The sequence below is a fragment of the Melanerpes formicivorus genome, unplaced genomic scaffold (assembly GCF_026170545.1).
Source record: "Melanerpes formicivorus ecotype bairdi unplaced genomic scaffold, bMelFor1.0.p_v2 SCAF_9, whole genome shotgun sequence".
Lineage (NCBI taxonomy): Eukaryota > Metazoa > Chordata > Aves > Piciformes > Picidae > Melanerpes > Melanerpes formicivorus.
Genome location: NW_027142361.1, coordinates 6,858,782 through 6,880,403, shown reverse-complemented (window position 1 = coordinate 6,880,403; position 21,622 = coordinate 6,858,782). Strand labels below are relative to the sequence as shown.

The window sequence follows — 21,622 nt, the reverse complement described above, 5'->3', positions numbered from 1 at the left end:
TCTTAGCCTATTTGCAGAAGCAGCACAGTGAAATACACAGGGGGCGAAAAAAAACAGTGTAAAACAGGAAACCCAAACCAGCAGCTACCCAGCTCCCACTTGTTCTGCTGCCATGCCTCTGGAGTGCTGTGCCCACCCAAGAACCTGGAACCCAGAAGCAGCAAATGGAACAGGAAGCCTTCCAGGTTGCAGTCTGAACTTCAAACCCCATAATATTTTGCTCTAGTTAGCACTTCCATTTTTTGAAGCTAGCATGACTGCAGCATGGTAAGAATAACAGCAGCAGGGTCAACTCAGTCCATGCCAATTACCAATTTACACTGTCTTGAAAACCAGAAAAATATATCAAGGGGTGACATGTGCATGCTGACAAAATTGTAATCAGTGCATGATTACTGAGATCTAGTTGAAGAAGATGCTTAATTAGTTGCTGTAAATTTGTGAAGGCTTAGAGATAATCAAAATGGTTCATTAACATTCATTGTTTTAAAACTGTTATATATTATTCCAGACTTTTTCTATAATGGAGGGGAAGACAAATGTTTAGCTGTTGATTACATCGAGCAAAGATGTAAGAATTCAGATGTTGGTGAGGATGCTTTTATACTGGTGTATAAGTACATTCCTCGAAGAGCAGCTGTGGAAAATGAGAGAAACAACTTTGTCTAATTTGGAAGAATTTGGAAGACTTTAGTAGTGATGATTTTGAAATGTAGTTATTAAAAATTCCAGTTCTGGATGCAGTTTGGATGTATCCCCTTGACTTGCATTATTTATATTATTTATATTATTTATATTTATATTTATATTTATATTTATTTATTTATATTATTTATATATATTTAACACAGCACTTACAGGATGGCCAAGGGATCAGGCCTAGCCAGCATGGATTTAGGAAGGGCAGGTCCTGCCTGACCAACCTGATCTCCTCCTACGATCAGGTGACCCGCCTGGTGGATGTGGGGAGGCCTGTGGATGTAGTCTACCTGGACCTCAGCAAGGCCTTTGACACCGTCCCCCATAGCAAACTGCTGGCCAAGCTGTCAGCCCATGGCTTGGACGGGAGCACACTGCGATGGGTTAGGAACTGGCTGGATGGCCGAGGCCAGAGAGTGGTGGTGAATGGTGCCACATCCAGCTGGCGGCCAGTCACTAGTGGTGTGCCCCAAGGATCAATGCTAGGCCCCGTGCTCTTTAACATCTTTATTGATGATCTGGATGAGGGCATTGAGTCCATCATCAGTAAATTTGCTGACGACACCAAGCTGGGGGCAAGAGTTGATCTGCTGGAGGGTAGAGAGGCTCTGCAGAGGGACCTCGACAGGCTGGACAGATGGGCAGAATCCAACGGCATGAGATTTAACACATCCAAGTGCCGGGTTCTGCACATTGGCCACAACAACCCCATGCAGTGCTACAGGCTGGGGTCAGAGTGGCTGGAGAGCAGCCAGGCAGAGAGGGACCTGGGGGTGCTGGTTGATGGTAGGCTGAACATGAGCCTGCAGTGTGCCCAGGCAGCCAAGAGGGCCAATGGCATCCTGGCCTGCATCAGGAACAGTGTGGCCAGCAGGAGCAGGGAGGTCATTTTGCCCCTGTATACTGCACTGGTTAGGCCACACCTCGAGTACTGTGTCCAGTTCTGGGCCCCTCAGTTTAGGAAGGATGTTGACTTGCTGGAACGAGTCCAGAGAAGAGCAACAAAGTTGGTGAGGGGCTTGGAACACAAGCCCTATGAGGAAAGACTGAGGGATCTGGGGTTGCTCAGCCTGGAGAAGAGGAGACTCAGGGGTGACCTTATCACTCTCTACAACTACCTGAAGGGAGGTTGTAGACAGGCGGATGATGGTCTCTTCTCCCAGGCACCCAGTACCAGAACAAGAGGACACAGTCTCAGGCTGCACCAGGGGAGGTTCAGGTTGGATGTTAGGAAGAAGTTCTATACAGAAAGAGTGATTGCGCTATGGAATGGGCTGCCCGGGGAGGTGGTGGAGTCGCCGTCATTGAAGGTGTTCAGGAGGAGACTTGATGGGGTGCTTGGTGCCATGGGTTAGCTGTTTGGGTGGGTTGGATTGGTTGATGGGTTGGACACGATGATCTTGAAGGTCTCTTCCAACCTGGTTTGGTTTATCTAATAAAGGTTTATTTGTAAATATATGATATATGAAGAACTAGAAGTCACTATTTGTAAGCTTCTCTTATGAATGAAGTGAGAAGGATCTCATTTGTTATTACTATAGGTTTTTTCCTTTTGTTTCTTTTTTTTTTTCTGTAAGCTCTGGAATATTTTTTGAAACTTTGAACAGAGGCTGCTGCAATGGTGTGGCAATGCCAGCGACGAGCAGTGTGAGCAATCTGGCAGTGCAGGCCTAGAGCCTGACATGGTGGTAGGCCATGCTCAGCATAAATGCAGAGTCAGCTAGCAGTGTAGCAAAACAGTGCTGTGCCTGCAGCATGTAACTAAAACAAGACACTGGTAGCTATAAACATGGACAGTTATCTTGGGACAACAGGACATGCACCTGCATCAACAACCTCGTTGTGTCATTAGTAGTTGGACCAATAATCTGTAATAGTGCAATGTGTGGTCACTCATAGGGAACCAATGGAGCTATGCCAACGAGGCTCTCCGAGTTTATATAAGTTGTAGCAGTTGCCTTGCTACGCACTTCTGCCTTTCCTGTCTCCTGTTTCTTCTACACTTTACCGTGCTATACTTGCACTACAGGCCTACTCCATAGGCCTGAACCTCAGGCCTGCACCATCGGCCTGCAACACTGGAACAATAAAGGAACAATACTCGATCACATTGGTCAGCCGTACTGATTCCCAATCTCCGTCGTCCTACATCTGGCGCCCGAATAAACCTGAACTCATGGACAAGGGATCCTCGGAGTACAATACTGATCGACTCAGCACAGAGGTACGTCCGAGCGATACGGAAAGCCGGTCGGACAGATCTGCCCCGGTGCTGGAAAAATTAACAGCGCGCGCTCACAAAGGAAGTGAATCTCACCCTGGCCCGGTGAGCGACCGGGGACGGGCAAGGGGCAGCACGCCACCATGGAAGAGGCTGTGCTAAATGCTCTCCACCTATCCTCTCCGTGAGAGGTATTACTGGCAATTCTGGGATCGTAAAAGGGCTATTAGCCCTTATCAGTTCGATCAGGATTCGCTTCTGCCGCTATTGACGTGGCAGAAGCAGATTTTTCCGCGTGAAAGGATGGTAATAGAGAGCCGCGATTCGTGTAGAAGGATTAGCGGGCAATTGAAATTGAGGAGGATGCTGACGGAGCGGCAGACGATGTGGAGGGAGAGAGGAGGGGGGCGGAGGGCGGGGAGTGCCTTCAGAGTCTCCCTTTCTCGTCTCGGTTAGAACCAAACGCCGCAGCAGCTGAATCGGGAGTAGCCTGCTCTGCTTTTTCGATTGCAATGTCCGTGACGGTCCGTCACACGGTGCTATAGTGAAAAGCTGCTTTTTTAAGCATTTAGCACCTCATCCCACAGCTGGGCTGCGGCTCGGCTTTTTCCATCCCCTTCATCAACATCTTCCTGATACCGCCAGCGATGGCTTGGGTTTGGAAGCCGGACAGTGCGAACTTTGCCCTAGAACTCCTGGAACGCTTGCAGGCTCGCGATCACAGCATTTTTGCACTCCCGCCCCGCCGTGAGCCCCAGCCGCCCCGATGGTGGCCCCCACCACCCCGGCAGCGCTCACCCCGGGAGCCCTCAGCCCGGCGGTGCCCGCCTCAACAGCGCCCCACACTCTGGCAGTTCTCCCGGCGATGCCTCCTGCGACCCCACCATGGCCCCCGCGAGTACCGACGGCTCCGATCAATTGGCATCGACCGACGCGGCCCCGGCAACAGCCATCCCCACGACAGCGGCAGGAACGGCCCCAGTGGCCCCTTCCCCCCAGCGGTTTCAGCTGCGCTACAACCCCCCGCCTCCTACATTCCACACGTTAACAGCACTCGGACGGAGATTTCAATTGAGTCCCGATGGGGCGATCGGGAGGTGGGAGGGACACGGAACTGTCCCGCTGAGCTGGTGGAAAGGTATTGTGGGAAACGTAGTCACAGATGGAGAAGGTTAACAATGACTATGGTAATCTGAACTGACTAATGTTCTTTAACAGAAGCTAGACAAGCCATAGCTACCTATGGGCTACAGTCAGGATTTAGTGATCAAAGGGTGGTCCACCATCCAGGAAAATAACTCTGATCCTGTGTTTCTTATTACTGAGCAGGGTCTAACAGGGACACTTGGTTCCTTTGTCAATACCATCCCTTATGTACGGCATTCAATACTAATTCAGACCTGACTCATGATATGAAGGTAGAAATGTGGATATTTTGGAATTTGACAATGCTAATGAAGAAACTAAACAGGTTCTCAGCATTTTATCAACAGGTGCTACTGCCTCATGGCTGCAGGACCACAACGAACAAAGGCATCGACAAGCAGCAATGTATCTAGCCACGGCCATAGAAGCAGTCTTGAAATCATCATGCCTCTGAGAAACCTAGGTACCTTAAAGTGTCTGACTGTTGGACAGACTCGAAAGGGTCACAGATCTAGTCATTTTACTCGAGATCGTCACAGAAGCTGCTCCTGCAGCGTGAATATACCCCGCACGACGACACCAAACCATGGTCCTTACACCGCGCTCCCCCCCCTTCCCCCCCCCCCCTTCCCCCTCCCTCTTGCAGCGCATAGCGGACCTGACAACAGCCGCATATCACCTTTTGAATCCACAAAGCGTTGTCGAGTTTAACTGGCATGGTCCTTTGGGTCACAGACCCTGTGCTCTGTTAATTGGCAGACGACAGTCTACCCTTAGACAGGGCATCCTTATAATTCCTGGTTCAATACATTCTGATTATGACTGGGCTATGAAAATTATGCTCTATACCATTGCCTCTCCTGCTAGCACTCTTGTTGGGACAGAAATTGCTTAGTTAACACCATCTGAGGCCCGAGTGCCTAAAACTTCTAACAGGATCCAAGGGCAAGAAGGCTCAGGTTCCACCGATATGCCTAATACCTTATTAGTCCTAGAAATCCAAAAGGGAAAACTGGAACAGATTGTATCTGTCAGACACCCTTGTGGACAAATTATACAATTTTCAATTATTGTGGATACTGGAGACGATGTCATCATTATACCTAGTCATAAATGGAATGGTCACTAGTCATTGCTCATGGCAAATGTTGAAGTCATGCGTTTAAAAGGTATCCAAACAACCTGGGTTAGCAAAGAGCCAGTGCAATTAGCTTTTAACTACAGCAAATCAATCACTGTAAGACCATACATGTTAACCCTTCCAGTTGCTCTATTGGGCTGATATGCCTTAAGTCAACTAGGAGCAAAACTTGTTACCGTTCCTTCTTTGTAGTGGCTACTAATCAGCAACCAACCCTCAAATTAAAATGGAAAACACATAATCCAGTATGGGTGGAACAATGGTCGTTCAGACACGATAGGCTGCAAGTCGTTAACACCCCAATACAGAAACAATAGCAACTAGGTCACACCTTGCAGGCCACCCACCCCTACTACCCCCACCCCCAGAAAAGGGAGGATTTTCTAGTACTACTCTTGCCAACCAAAGCTCTGCTCTGATTTAAAGTTGCAGTGATAATTTCCTTATTTCTGATTGCAATGTCCTTAAGAGATTTGTTATTTAAAGTTTTGCTAAGTTTTCCTGGTAAGTATAATGAATGGTAAGCATTTTATATTTACAGATACCTAGTACATAGTAATTGCAGTAAGGTGTAAGTACTTAGTAATGAGTTCACATTCTAAGATTTATTTTGGTTCGAACCTTCTTAGTTGTGTGCCATGGCATTTCAAAGGAGCTCCATGTAATATAGTTAAGATTTGTGGTAAATAGGTATTCATTTTAAAAAGTATTCCTTAGCTAAGGTAATGTCTTTATATTTCCTTCTTAGACATAGACTAGAAAAAAAATACAAAAAAATAAAAAAAAAAAGGTAAACAAAAAAACCCCCATAGAAATATATAACAAAAGCACAAAAACTCTGGATACAAAACAGAGTGCTAAATAACAGAATAGTAATAAAAAAAAAAGAACAACAACAAAAATAAAATATTAAAAACAAAATATGACACATTGAAAAATCATAAAGATTACTAACACAGAATAGCTTTTAACAGAAAAAACACAAGAATTGTTAGCAAAAAGTTAAAATAAGGATTATCAAGACTACTAGATTAAAACAAACAAAAAATTATACAAAGAAAAAGTTGAGAAAATTAAAATGAAAAATTATAATAAAAAAGAATTAATAGAAAAGGTTAAAAAATAATAAAAAATAAAAAATGAAAATTAAAATAGAAAATAGATTAAATAAAACAAACATGCAAAATAAAAAATAATTACAATAAAGAATATAAGATAAAAAATAAAATATTAAACACTAGGTAAAAAGAAAAAAAATAGAAATTACAAAAACAAAAGAAATTAAAAGAAAAAATTTATTAAAATAACAAATTAAAATACAGATTAAAAAATTACAATAACAAAAGAAAAATTACAATAAAGAAGGTAAAAAAGAAATAAATTGAAAATTACAAAAAGTAAGTTAAAAATAATAATAAAAATTTAAAGAACAAATAAAAGTTAAAATACAAAATAACAAAAATTAATTGAATAAAATATATATAAAAATTAGATTAAAGTTAACAAACAAAAAAGTTAACAAAAAATAATTTAAAAGAGCAGATTAAAAAAATAATAAAATGCAATAAAAAAACACATTAAAACAGTATAAAAATAATTTAAAAGCAAAAATTAAAATGAATTAAGGATTAAATAGAGAACTAGATTAAAAGTAAAAATATTAAACATATCAAAATAATAAATTCACAATAGAAAATAATAACTAAAAATGAAATAAAATAACAAAATGAAACAAAAAATAAATAATAAAAGAGATACTGGATGGCCACGATCAGGTCACCTCGAGCCTTCTTTTCTGCTAACTGCAATCATCACAATAAACAATGGTGGAAGAATCAAGACCATGAGGGCACAGCATTTCCCATGCAGTCGGACATCAATCACAATAACTGCTATGATAATCTGGGATCAAACAGCATCACTCAGAAGAATGCACCACAGCATCATGTGAATTAGGATTGAATATTGTGGTTGCTTGATAACTTTGTATTCTCTCTTGTTAACTAAATGTGCCTCTGAATGTAGACATCCTAGAGGATACAGTTTCATCTTTACATTTTGCTTAGTAGAGATTATTAACAAAAAAAAAAAAAAAAAAAAAGGGGAAAAGAGAGAATACCCCATAGCAAAAAATTAGCTCATGGCAACCCTAGAAATGCTGTAACCCTAGAAATATCAACCCTAGAAAATGTTGTAACCCTAGAAAATGCTGTAACCCTAGAAACATCAACTTTGCAATGTGCTGTAACCCTCTCACCACAAGACAGCACGAACACGGCACAACTGTCATGAAAATGACAATCAGCAAACCTGCTTAGCACTGACCTCAACGACTGTCACGATAAACCAAGATGTCAACAGAAAGCATCTAACTTATAACTGAGTGTCGTGACTGTTTAACTGTTGTGTGAACATTAAGAGATCAGAATTACTAGGATGAGCAAAAACACATTATTCAGTGTAATTTTATACTGGGCAAAGCAATGAAGCTCTTTTTGCTCTTGCTGTTTGCCTGCAAGTTTTCTGTCTGTGAAGCTAGAGCCTGGCCAGATCTACCTTTACAGATTAAAGAAATCTTGCTACCATTAAACAATTCATGATTTTTGACCATCCTAGAGAAAATAAAGATGCAACATAATCCTAAAGCAGATTGTAAGAGACAGTGCTAAGGATTGCATTTGTGCCTTAATCTCTATGTGCAATGTGTTCAGGCATAATCAAGTCTTCTCTGTCAATAAGAGGAGTGAAATGTAAAGATCGGAACTGTTAAGATCTAAGTTCTTCTTTACAGTGTTTGTTATCTTTGACCATGTATTATGCCAGCTCTGTAGAGCATTGTAACTAGTTCAACTTAAGCTTTGTGCCTTGTATGGGTTACATCAGTCTGTTAGACATGCTGCACTACAGAACTCTTGCTTTTGCTACACAGCTTAGCTTTACCTTGCTTGCTTCTGTGTTTGCAGTAGCATCTTGTATGGGATGAGAACAACTCCCATGACCAGATTGCTCACAAAAACAAAAAGGGGGATTTGTGGCAATGCCAGCGACGAGCAGTGTGAGCAATCTGGCAGTGCAGGCCTAGAGCCTGACATGGTGGCAGGCCATGCTCAGCATAAATGCAGAGCCAGCTAGCAGTGTAGCAAAACAGTGCTGTGCCTGCAGCATGTAACTAAAACAAGACACTGGTCGCTATAAACATGGACAGTTATCTTGGGACAACAGGACATGCACCTGCATCAACAACCTCGTTGTGTCATTAGTAGTTGGACCAATAATCTGTAATAGTGCAATGTGTGGTCACTCATAGGGAACCAATGGAGCTATGCCAACAAGGCTCTCTGAGTTTATATAAGTTGTAGCAGTTGCCTTGCTACGCACTTCTGCCTTTCCTGTCTCCTGTTTCTTCTACACTTTACCGTGCTATACTTGCACTACAGGCCTGCTCCATAGGCCTGCACCTCAGGCCTGCACCATCGGCCTGCAACACTGGAACAATAAAGGAACAATACTCGATCACATTGGTCAGCCGTATTGATTCCCAATCTCCGTCGTCCTACACAATGGATATTTGAAGTGGAAAGAAAGTGGGATGAAACTTGATTTCCATACAGTTTCTCATACAGTTGCTCCCATTCAAGCTTTCAGTGGATATCTACTTACCTTTAAGTCCAATTTGATACTACTGTCACTTTAAACAACTGATACTGCTGAAAGAGCAATTAGCTCTCAGAATTTTTTTTCTGAAAGACTTGCTTCTGTTATACAAATCTTTAAATAGTTATTATTATTACAAAATAAATGTATAAAGAGAGAGGGAGTAAAAATAAGTAGTGACTAATCAGTACTTATTGTAATGGATCTAGCATGCGGCAGAATGCCAGGTTATTGCATAGTCCTAAAGTGACATGATTATGCAATGTCAGGTCTTTTGAGTTACTGCAGCTCAGCAAAATGGATCATGACAGAAACTTCTGAGGAAAGCTGAATTACAGGAATGTGTTTGGAATGGGCATTGGCAGAATAAGTGAAAATGCCACTCTATAATTGCACTTACTTTGTTCAATATATGTCAAAATGATGCTTTCCTTGGAGAAACTGAACATCTGACTTCCTGAGTAGATGTAGTTCAGTGAGAACTTCCAATTGGTTTTGGATGTGCATTTATTTCATCCGTTTGCTTATATTCAGTTCAGCTATTACAGATGAATAAGAATAAGCTATGGATTTATTTATAATAATACTGTAGAAACACAGTCAATATAATCTTTATATTCAGTTGTACTGATTCTTACCAAAATGGGATAAGGATTGAAAGAAGAACTGGAACAGCAAGTTGCTCAGAGCCCTGTCCAAACTGACCTTGAATGTTTCTAGGAATGGGGCATCTACTACCTTTCTAGGCAACTTGTTCCACTGTTTCACCACCTGCATTGTAAAGAACTGATTCCTGATAGAAAAAGTCTACCATTTTTTAGTTTAAAACTATTACCTGCTGTCCTGTCTCTTCTATCTCTTAAGTTCCAGTCTTTTGACTCTAAAATTCAGAAGATCTGTCTCCATCTTTCCCGGACAATTCTGAAAAGCTTCAGCTCTCTGGCATTAGCTGGCATGAATGTTACCAGTATTTTATATTGTTATCCTGTTACCCTGTTGCAGATAGGAAGAAGGCAAACAAAGCAAACAAAACCTCTTTTCCTGTTTTTTTCTACTACCTTCTTTCTCTACCTTGTTTTATTGGAGCTGCTATTGAGCTTAAGAACACTTTGTGCAGCTTGTGTGTTTACACAGGTAGCACACTCATAATCTTTCACCTTCTCTAGCTTTAGAACTTAGCCAAAAATTTTTTTTTTCAATTTATTCTCAAAAATCTGTGATAATTTTTGTAATTTCTCTACATAATGTTATGAAAATAGTTTTTATGAAAATCTAAATGCATCTGTTTGTCATTAAATACTGCTTCACATTTTTCTCTGTGCAGGGTGTTCCAGGAGTTGGGAAGGAACAGGCTTTAAAGTTAATTGAAACTTTGTGAGGTGAAAACTTACTGGAAAGGTAAAGTGAAAATTGACGTTGCAGGCTGAAATACTTCAGCTCTAAGAAAACATTTGTAATACTTTAACTTGAAGAGAGGGGGAAGGTTACTGCATTCCTTACTTGGTTTGCTAAATGAATTATGTGTTTTGCCAGGCAAGCTTCTTAACTGTTTTAAACATTAACTGACTTCTGGCTCTTGAGCTAGCACATGTGTGTTGGAAAGGAAGTCACAGGGACTGATGAGAGACTTTTGCTGATCTTTAATTGGGTCAGAACACAAGATACTAAATGCTTTCTTCATTTGTTATCACAATGTGTGTGATAAAAGTATAATGAGATGATAAAGATATAAAGATGTAATGTCCTGTAAAGAAATCTAATTCATACATTAGAAAATTCTCTAAGATTTATAAAAGGATTATTTTTTCAGTGTTTGAAGTATGAAAACTAAAAATATTTCTTAATCCTTTCAATATCATCCTTTTAGGTTTGAGCAATGGAAAGAACAATTTCAGTATGATAATAATCCACTTTTGGTTGTTAAAAGAGAAATTCACTGTTCTGAGTGCCATCATCCAGGTCAGTGTGAGAAGGGCTGAATAACCTCATTGTTTAGTTTTTGTTTTGGGGGTGGTTTTTTGTTTGTTTGGGTTTTGATTATTTATGGCTAACATTAAAAACTGCTTTTCTTGTCATTCAGCTTCTGGGCTATCTTCACATTTTCAATATTGCATATATGTATATTTTTGAGTCTGGGGACTACCTTTCTGCAAATGTCAGGCTAGTTGCTATCAGATTGAATGTGCCTTTTTAAGGTTATCAGTAAAGAAAATATGCTGTACTGACAAGCAACTACTTATTTAGTTGTCTGAATTGGTCTTGCATTGAGGACTAAATCTGTTAGCATTGTTGGGTTTTGCTGCAGTGTTTTCTTAAAATTAAATTCATCTTAAGGAATCTCATTTTGGTAGCATCTTTGACCAGTGAACTTGTTCAAACTCATTGGCTGGAGAAGGAAAAGCTTGTTTCAAATATGTTACTTATGTACATGTGCCAGGTTGTCAGGACCACTTCTGTAGTTTTGGGGTAATAAAGTTTTCAGCATAAGGTGTCAAACTGTTGGGAGAAAGGTCTTCCAAAAAAAATTAAAGGTTGCTTATATTTGTCAGTTTTCACTGTTGATACACAAATACAGCTAATGCACTCAGATCTGCTTACAGCTACTATTCATATCAGATTCATGTTTTTCTGATCTTTGTATTTGTACTGTGTAATGGGTTGGGGCAAACCCCCTCCCCACCACGGGCAGAAACAATGACTCAGACAAACGGATTGCAAAAGTGATGGAAAGTTTAAATAGAAAAACAATAAAAAACAGCAATGAAAGTTTTACAGAGAACTACAAGCACTGTGACAAAGAGAGAGATCCCAGAACATACCCAAGAACATCCCATCCCCACCTGGGGGTACACCCAAACCCCCCCAGGGCTCTTTCTCCCACCCCCCCCCACCCCGGCCTTGGGCCTGGACAGGCCCAAGGGAGGCAGCTCATGCCATTTTAACTAGGCAGCAGTAGGGGACGAAAGAGGAAGTGAAGACCCCCCATGGACATTTTATAGGGGAGCAGGGCATTATGGGAATGGAATACCTGGTTTCCTGTGACCACCCCCTGGGCTGGGCCCACCCCTTGGGACCTCCCAGGTGTGTTCTGTGCAGTGGCATCCGGGCCAGCACCCAGCCTAAACCACCACATACTGTTAGCTTTGTGTGTCTGGAGATTTTAGAAACCTCTTTTCACCTCATGCTTTCTGTGTCTGCTTCTATAGGATCTTACAAGGAACATGAGCACAGTGGATGTCAGTTCTGCAAAAGCTCTAGATACTGCAAACCCAATGACTCCAAACACTGCTGCCCTTGTGAATGGCATCGGTTAGAACGAGTAAAGCAAGCAAATGCAGTGGAAGACAATATCAGAAAGTAGGAATGACTTGAAAATTAAACTGCTTTGCCTTGTGTTCATGTGCGGGATGAGCATTTGAATTCTACATTTTTCCCATTTGTATTCGGTTCCTAACATCTTACTTTTACCTGCAGAAAAGCTAAGAGTTGTGAGGGGTTTCCATTCTCTCAGGTTTTTCTGCCTCTCTTAAACTGCCTATTTTTTGTTTTATCCAAGGTTATCCAAGAATTTATTGTAAACAAGAATAAATTGATCAACATAAAGGAATATCAAAGGCCAAATTTATTGTCTTTTCAGGTATATAACAAAATACTGGATATTTGGTATTTTTTTGCTGTGATAACTTTGATTTCTGTTGGTTATTTTACTGGAAATAAGAATTAAAGAACCTCTCTATAACTTCTCCCTCATTATTTTTGAAAGGCTAAAATTGAGGACTTTGAAAAATTTCAGTTGATGTAAATAGTTTTGTAGAAAAGTGGAAGAAAGAGAATGCAGAAAAAAGTTCACCTGTTTTGTTTTTCCACTACAGTGCATTGCTGAGTGCTTCATTAACTGATAAAGTACCATGTCATTATATGGCATAATATATGCTTCAGAGGTGTTACCTTTTCATCTGCCTTTCATAAAGGCATTAACAGATAAAGCTCTTGTTTTTATTTGTACTTGCTTCATCATTGTGCTGGCAGTGTTTTGGCAGGTCATGATTGTGGACTTTTTAATGTTACCTTCCTTTTCAAAGATACTTTTTTGAGATAGCCAGCTTCTATATATATATAGGAAGCAGAAGTGGCTTTTATTGTGAATCACAGAATTCTTTTCAGTTGGAAAAGACCTCTAAGATCATCAACCTTAAGGCCACCATGGCTATTATACCATGTCCTAAAGTACCATGGCCAGTACCACAGCCACATGTTTCTTGACCAACTCCAGGGATGGTGACTCCATCACCTTCCTGGGCAATGTTTTGTGTTTTTCCAAAAACAGATGGCAGGCTTGTGTGTAGCACAACACTGTCAGCTTTCAAGTTCAGTTTCAATTCAAACTACACAGAGCTCAAAAGTGGTCTAGTTTACTCTCTTTCCGTAGAAGAAAAGATAAATAACCTGTGAAGCTTCATTTTGGTTTGAAGTTAGGGTTTTTTGAGGAGATGAGTATGGTGTTAATATTTGCATGTTAGCATTGTTTTCTAAGAATAGTTTTTGTTTAAAGGAGGTCTTTTACAATGTTTCACTTTCCAAGATGGATGACACTGTGAGAATTACATATAGCATATTAGAACTCCCTTAAACAGTGTAGCTTTAATGAAGGTCTGGGCTCATCCTTCTCTCACATGCAAAATCTGTAATTTGCACAGCTCCTTCAATAGCTGATGTGAATCTGATGAGGTATTTGGCAACTGTCTTACCTGTGCTGCTGCCACTACACAACTGTTTCCTTGGCTTGTTATTGCCAGCTGATGAATCTGCCCTGTTCTGGACTGTTCCTTCCCATTGCAGTGAGATGCTGTAGGGCATTGCACTAATGTACATAAAAGCATTCTAGATATTTCAAGTATTTCATGTTGTGTCCCTACTACATAGCTATCTACATATGACATCTAACATAATAAGAAAGTTTTCAAGTTTGGGGTGTTGATTTGTTTTTTTATACTAACAGATATTTGCAGCTGAGAAGATGGAATGGGCCAAACATTATGCTTGTAAGAAACTGTTAGGACTATTGACACGATATGATATGATCCAGAGAAAATCTGGATACACCAATTCAAAACAACTGCAGGCAATACGGTAATGTACTTTGATTCCTTGGACTTAAGATGCTTACTTATGCTTCTGGATGAAAATCATGGATTCTTTTTCCTTTTTAAGGAAATACAATGGTTTTCTTTAATCCCCGTTTCAAGCTTTGTGCTCATTTTGACTAGACATAAAAATTTAGACCGGCACACCAATTCTTGCACTGCTGGTGCACAAAGAAATGCATATAACAGCTTCCTTTATGTGAAAATGCCTATGTTTCCTTATGTGTGCTTTCTGTTTTGTATCTTTGGATCTGCATGTGAGATTACTTATGTTACTTATGTACATGTGCCAGGTTGTCAGGACTACTTCTGTAGTTTAGGGGGTAATAAAGTTTTCAGCATAAGGTGTCAAACTGTTGGGAGAAAGGTCTTCCAAAAAAAATTAAAGGTTGCTTATATTTCAGCATTACAGGTTTGATCCTCCTCACAGGTTCTTAGTAAAAGTTTAATTGACTTCTGTCATTCAAAGTGAGAGTCTAGGCTTGGAAATGAACATCTGCAGATTCAGTTGTGGTCTGGTTCTTTATTAAAGAGGCAGTCATTATACTATGTGTCTGACAAATCATTGGCTTACAGTTTTGTTCTGCTATCCCTTCTTCTCAAAAGAGCATTTTCATTCACAACTGCTGCATTTAGGAATATAAGAATAGCCAAGTATCCTGTTACAAAGAATTGATGTGCAGGCATTAAAAAACTACTAAAGCCAAAAAAACTCTACAAGATAAATGGGCAACTACTTTCCCCCAGAATTTTTCCTTGCCATCAAGGTTTCTGTCACTCAGGGGTTTTCTGTGCTAGGATTGGTACCTATGTATTCTATCAGCCCTCAATGTATTTCTTTTTTTTTAATGATCTGATATTTTACTTAAGTTACATAACCTTTTGGAATGTTCAGTGTCCATTAACAGATCTCTGCTTAACTTCACTGTGTGAAGGGAATTGTGACTTATTTAGTATAAAAGAGTTTCATTTCCCAAATAAAACTCAAACTCCCTCCTCCTCTCTGAATATTAACCTTGCAAAAAGGTTATTAGGGTTTTTTCATGTTCCTTCATGATGTTCAGTGTTTTATAGAGCTTGATTTTGGGTGGACAGAGGAACAGTCAGTAGCAATTTGATCACTATCACTTCTAGGCTGATGAAATTGTGTAATGAGTGCTTCCAGAGAAGCTGTTCTTTTCGGTGTTATGATTCAAAAGAGTGGAGAGACCATTTGGGGTCTGCTTTTTAAACAGATTGGCTAGATACCAGCATTTATTTTGAATTAATTGATTGACATCCTCTGTTCATAAGACTTTCTAGTGTTTGAGGTGTTTCCAAGCCAGATCATGTGTGTTCTGGAAGGTTGCTTTTGTGAACAAGTGCTTAAAAATGCAGTAATGATTTGGCAGGAGCCTTTTAACACTTAGCAGCCTATTAAATTGGGGTGTAGATAATGTTTTAGAAAAATCCTGTAGACTGTTCCTGCTCATCTCATGTTTTATCTTCCTTCATGCTCATGCAAAAGCTATAAATGACCTTGTCTGGCCACTCAGAAAGTCACTGCATATGGCAAGAGCCTTCTCTGTGACTAATGTTTGTAGAAGACTGTCATGGTTGTCTGTTATGGACTAGGTTTTTGACTTCCTGTTGTGCTCCTCTGAGCTGTATAAGTAAAAAAAAATAAAATGTTTCAGTACTCAAATCTAGATCCAAAATTGTACTGGGTAACTTACACAGGGAAGTAGTGTATTTCTAGGAAGGGATATTAATTTCACGATTAAAAGAATATTTTTTTCCTCTGAATCATTAAAAATTAGAGTGCTGAAATATTTTTAGGCACTTGACATTATTAATTTCCTGTTTAAACAGTATCATTTAATGGGCTTCTTTTTGTTCTTACAGGATAGTCAAGACACGTGTTAAAAATGGAATTGCTTCTTTTGAAGTTAAGTGGCAAAAACCAGGTTGGTCTGGTTCCTATCTACATTATGGAACAAAACAGTTCATAGAAAAAGATAAAAGCATGCTTTAAAGTGGACAAGAGTTTGACATCATTAAGAGGAAATGAAATGTGGGTGAGATTAGGAAGAGTTCTATGAAAACAATAGAAAATGTGCATTGAATTTCATATACTTTGAAAGTAAAAAGTAAAAATAAAAATCTACCTAGAAAACAAGAGAGTCTTGTCTTCAGGTACTTTTTTTGGTATGTTTGAATAAGACCTGGACTCTGTTTCATATCTTATTTCACTATATACCTGACTGTTTGCTAGCTAGAAATTTTTCTATACTGACAGGCTTCTACCTTTAGTATACTTGGAAACTGGCAGAAAGCAGGCAGCTTCACTTGTAGCTAAATCTCAAACATCTTTCATTCTTTGTTTTTCTTATTCCTTACTTTGATATGTGTGTATATACATGTCTAATGTACAATCATCAATTTTTTAGATCATTATGTTGATGCAGAAGATCAGCCTGCAGAGTTGTTTGTAGTCACAGTAGAAGAGGAGTCTTTGTTTCAAGCTGCTTATCCTGATGTTGTTGCCCTTTATCAAGTGGGAAAATCAGAAGTTCTGAAGAAGAAACAGAAAAGTAAGTCCAAAAGCTTATTTCTTACAAACATATGGGTCTTGCCAGAATACAAGAAGGAAAAGCGACATTTATTCCATTGAGCAGTATCATGGTTTGTCAAGATCAGTGCGTGATGTTTTGCAGGGATTGCTCTTTTAACTTACTATTATCTTCTTTAGCACTGGGAAATCTGAACTGTGATTAATATGCCATTTTGATATGCCTTTTTGTATTTTTCAGACAGGAAAGACAGACCGAAAGAAAAGGAATCATCAAATGTTTATGATGAAGTTAGTGACCTTCTGTCTCAAATTAATTTAAAATCTAGATGTGGAATTCTTCCTGTGCCAGACTCCATGCCAGATATAAAACCTCCCCCAGAAGATCAGGCATGCCAGAGAAGTACTGAGTCAAAAGCCTTAGCTGAAGGTTCCCATGTGATAACTGCTCAAATGGCAGCATCAGCAACTGCTCTTCCTCTGACCATATCACCTTACTCACTCATACACAACACATGGACTGATTCATCTGTATTGCCAACACAAGTGACTAAAAATTCAGAGGTGTCATTGTATTCCTCTGTAACAGCTGGTCTTCAGCTGAACAGTATTGACTGGAAAGGAACCTTGTTCAGTGCTTTACCAGCCTGTGGGGGTGGTACCCATGATCCAACAGCTGACTTAACTGAATGTTTAAAACACAGGGATCCACTAGTTCATGAAATAGCAACAAGTAGCTCAGAAGATTCTGATGCTATGCAGTCTGATCAGCATCACTCTGATAGTGTAGTTGATTTGGTTTCAGATGATGCCATGGAACCACTTCAGAAGTGGTCTTTAAGTGAGCAAATACTTAAGAAGTCTTCTGTTCCATCAAAGCCCTTGTTGTCTGAAGATGTTGTGCAAGTGGAGACTTTGGAATGTTTTAAACAAACAAAAGAAACATTGAGAGCTGATAAAGAGGTCTCTTCCTCGTGTCAGTTCAATAAACAAGTGCAAGGAAGTAAGAATGTGCTATTGGAAAACTGCGCAAGAAAATCTAGTGTACCTGTGGATCAAGATCAGTACAAAAAGGCTGACAACCTGGCCAAGATGATGCAAAAAGACCGTGATCTAAGCAGTTCAACATCTCTAGCCTTCAGTGGGCAACCAGAGACACTCCGTCCTGGGCATGGAAGGCTTCCAGCATCTAAAAAGCCAGCAGGTGTTGGAAGTGGCTGTCATATTGAAAAAGCTTGTACTCAGACTGCTTGGAAAACTTCTAAAAAGAGTGTGTGTTGGAACAGATGTTCTTCTAGTGAAGACAGTGATGACATGAATAAAAATCTAATCTGTGAGCAGCAGAAAAGGCAACCGAACCCTGGTCAGTTTAAAAAATGTTACAAAAAGAGGAGTAATGCTGTTACTAGCCAAAGAACAAACAGTGACTCAGCCCTTCTAATTAAAGGGAAACAGAAAAAGACCGACTTAAAAGAATCTGGTAATAGCTTCTCATTGCAAGTATCTCCAAAACAATCCTCTGTAGGGGAAGTTAATTGTTCCCAAAGTCCAGAGCAACCATTTGAAAGGTTGGGTTCTGGTCCTACACAACAAGCCGAAAATGCTCTTCTGACCTGTGCATGGGCAGACAGTCCCCTTCCCCTGTCTGAAAGACTAAAAGGAAGAATAAGAATCAATTAGGTTCTCTATAAAATAGGTTATGATACTAATTAATTCTGAACATTCAGATTTTCCCAAAATTATTTTCTCAACATTTCTGCATTATATTCTTAGCAGTTTTAAGTGGACATGGTCTTGGTTGAGTAAGAAGTGCTGTGGACTGCTGCATAGTGGTGCTAAAATTTGAAACTAAAATGTCAGCAAAAATACCAAATAGGTGTTTATAGGTAAGTGCCAGGTATTCTGGAGTGGTACATAAGCATCAAGATACAGTGTACAAGGCATCAGGAGGGCAAAGGTACCCAGCCCAAACTGCTACATCATGAAATAAGAAGGTTGGGGTTTTTTTCCCAGACAATTGTAAGGTTTTTGTGCGCTGCTGTTGGCCCTTCAGGTTGTAAAAACAGACTTACTAAAATGGTGCCTGCACAGCTGTTGGAGATTCTTAATAAGGCAAGGTGATAAAGCTCTTTTCAACTGACATTTTCCATTTTGCTGCACCAACTTAATTTTGCTAGTTTTAAAATGGCCGTTCAAATTCTGGTGTGCCCAGTTGCATTGATTATATCAAAAGGACCAGGTAGAGATGAACAGCAGATGCCCCTTGCAGGGCAGCTAAATTTATATCTGCTGTGCCCTGCAATAAACTTTGCTTTGCGTGTGAGCATTTTCCAAAGAATGGAATAAGCCAGGTAAGGATATTCTGGTTTTGTAGCTGTCATACCTAATATTTAAAGAAAATTGATGGCTGTTTTTAATCAAACATTTATGGTATGTGACTTCTTTTTTTCTTAAAAATTAGATGAAATTCCATCTAACACTCACTTCTACTTATGACAGAATGAAGGTTAAGTTACAGAGAATCAAAATCTAGTGAGTATATTGGAGATTCTTTGAATGATAGAATGTGTGGTTTTAAAGCAGGAGCAATTCCACCCTTCAAAGGTGTTCTTCCTCTTTACTGTAGAAGCAATGTTTGTTCACACACACAGAAAAAAAATTGTTTTCAACAGCTTATAAAAGTGCCTCATTGCTTGCATATAATTGCTCATAACTTCTATGGACCAAACAGAAGGAAGGCCACTCTTATCAAGATACAAAGTTAACAAGAGAAATTTAGAATCCCAATGCCTTAATGAAAATATCACTTCTTTCTTCATAAAGGCCAAGGCTTTAAAATTTAGGAAGGTAAATTCCAGATGTGTTTCAGGAGAAAATAAGTAGTCTGTAGATAATCAATAATTACCCAAATCAGTAGTTTCTCCATCTGACCACAGAAGAAAATAAGAAAGTTTATTTATAGTTGGTTTTCCAAATGAGAAATATGTTATGGAAACTAGAAAAAAAAATACATTGGAAATGTCTTTTCCATTTTGTAGATAGTCTCTATTGTGGAGACTCTTAACCACCCAACAGATGTGAGAGGGTAGCTAGAAAATAAAATTGCTAAGGAGTCTAAGAGTAGCAGTTACCTAGGGACTGTAAATGGAAAGACCTTTTATTGAGTGATCAGCTGGGGACAAATCAGACCAATTTTTGTGGAAAAATATTACTGCTTTTGCATGATTGTTTTCCTTTTTGCTGATTTTGAATACTGAAATCTGGAATCAAGAGTTTGAATTTTCATTAATAAAAATGCCAATATCATGTGAACAGCCTCTTGTTTATTCTCTTCCAGTATGGGAATATGCTGGTTTGGTGGAAGGGTCTGTGTGTGCTTTTATGATTTTTATGTTTTCCTTGGAATTTGGGGCAAGAGCAGTTTTCTGAGTCTTTGTATTCCAAATCTGGCTGGAACAACTGCTTTAGTGGATGATTCACTGAAAATACTGTGCCAGGATATTTTGCAGATGATGAAAACCAGCAATGAGATATGATCGTAACATAATAAGAGCTGCAGAGGGGAAAACAAAAAAACCCAACTCAATCAAACAAACTAAAAAGACTGTTGTTGACTATCAATACAAATTGATCTGGTTTTATAAGTACAGTTCAGGCATGAAAAGCAGAAATAATTCGATTTTTTCATTTGCAATGCAACTCAATTTTGTTCAAGTTTTCTGCCTCTACTTTAGGAGCAGCAATAGATGTGAAAATGACTACATATAGGCTGTCCTGTCTCATTTGGGCTGTAGCTGCTGATTGCAGCAAATAAACATAATAGCATTTATCACTGGGCATGACTGTTGCTTGAATTAAACTTGTGATTTGTTACAGAAGGGGAATTACAATGTTTTGATTTCTCATCTTTCTGTAATGTACTCAGTCTAAGGATTAGGGATTATTTTTCTACTTTGGAACTGTTTTTTACAGTACCATAGCTGACTGCTTTGCAATGTCTCAAACTTGCAAGGCTGATGTTTAAATTAATTGAGTGGGTGTAACAGATTACTTTCTTCTTTAGGAAAAATTGCTTCAAGTTTATGTTAAACTGGCTGTATGTATACATGAACATGTGCATCAGCTTGATGACCCTGAATAAACCATTCTATGATTCTGTGATCTGTCCTAGTCAGCCCAAAGACTTACCGATATCAGGGTACTTCATCTAAAGTAAAAATAATATACCTGCTTTGGAGGTGGGGCAAGGAAAGAATACATTGTTCTTCACATACTTTTCTGAAAGTGTTTCTGCAGAACTACTGTACCAGACAGAGTATGTTAACTGGTCTGTCACTCCTGATGTTGACATCCCTCTAGTTTGAATGATTGCTGCACAGATGCAGAGCAGATCATTAAGTTTGCACTTGTAAAGCTTCACATAGACATAGCAAATGTATTTAGCATAGCTTAATGAAGGAAACATTTATTTGGCATACCTTGTGATTTTTATCTCGCAATTTCAGGTCCATGCTGTTTCAACCAAGATAGGAAAATAAATATTGTTTACATAAAATAGAGATAGGGAGCTACAAAAAAAATATAATGTGGAAAAAACAACCCTAAATGTCTATATATCCTGCTTTCAAGCTACACATTCACACTTTTTTTCATTAGAAGATACTGAAGTCCCAACATGAACATGCTTAACAAAAGACAAAAATAATTTTAATAGTATTTACTAATTTCTGCTTATAGAACTGAAACTCTATTAATCTTTTGCTAGTTAACAGAGAAAATTCCTACTTTGAGAAGAGAATTATTTATCTTTGAGGATTTGCACAGGCTTGGATCTAGGCTTTTATGCTTGGAAATATCACAGTGATGGCAGCTGTTACTCGAGACAAGATAGTATTTTCATGTCTAAAAGGGTGGCAAACCTGCTGTATTATATCATCAGATTAAAGGAAACTGGAGTTAGAATATTACTGACGGTAGTTATAAAACCCAGTTGTCATAAGGTTGGGGGAAAGGCTGGGCCTTCTCCCCCCCCGTAAGTAAAGGGAAGGAAAAAAAAATTGAAAGGG

General features: G+C 39.2%; 1 protein-coding gene across 1 annotated transcript in view; it reads left to right on the top strand.

The window, feature by feature from the left end:
* The window catches only part of GEN1 (GEN1 Holliday junction 5' flap endonuclease), a 38,556-nt gene extending 19,724 nt beyond the window's left edge, over positions 1 to 18,832 (top strand). Inside the window, 9 exon segments of the mRNA XM_068143269.1 lie at positions 10,186 to 10,259; positions 10,729 to 10,820; positions 12,068 to 12,218; positions 12,336 to 12,372; positions 12,418 to 12,498; positions 13,861 to 13,991; positions 15,890 to 15,951; positions 16,435 to 16,578; positions 16,798 to 18,832. Of these exon segments, the coding sequence (XP_067999370.1) occupies positions 10,186 to 10,259; positions 10,729 to 10,820; positions 12,068 to 12,218; positions 12,336 to 12,372; positions 12,418 to 12,498; positions 13,861 to 13,991; positions 15,890 to 15,951; positions 16,435 to 16,578; positions 16,798 to 18,236 (2,211 nt within the window). The 3' untranslated portion in view covers positions 18,237 to 18,832.
* Positions 18,833 to 21,622: the final 2,790 nt, after the last annotated feature.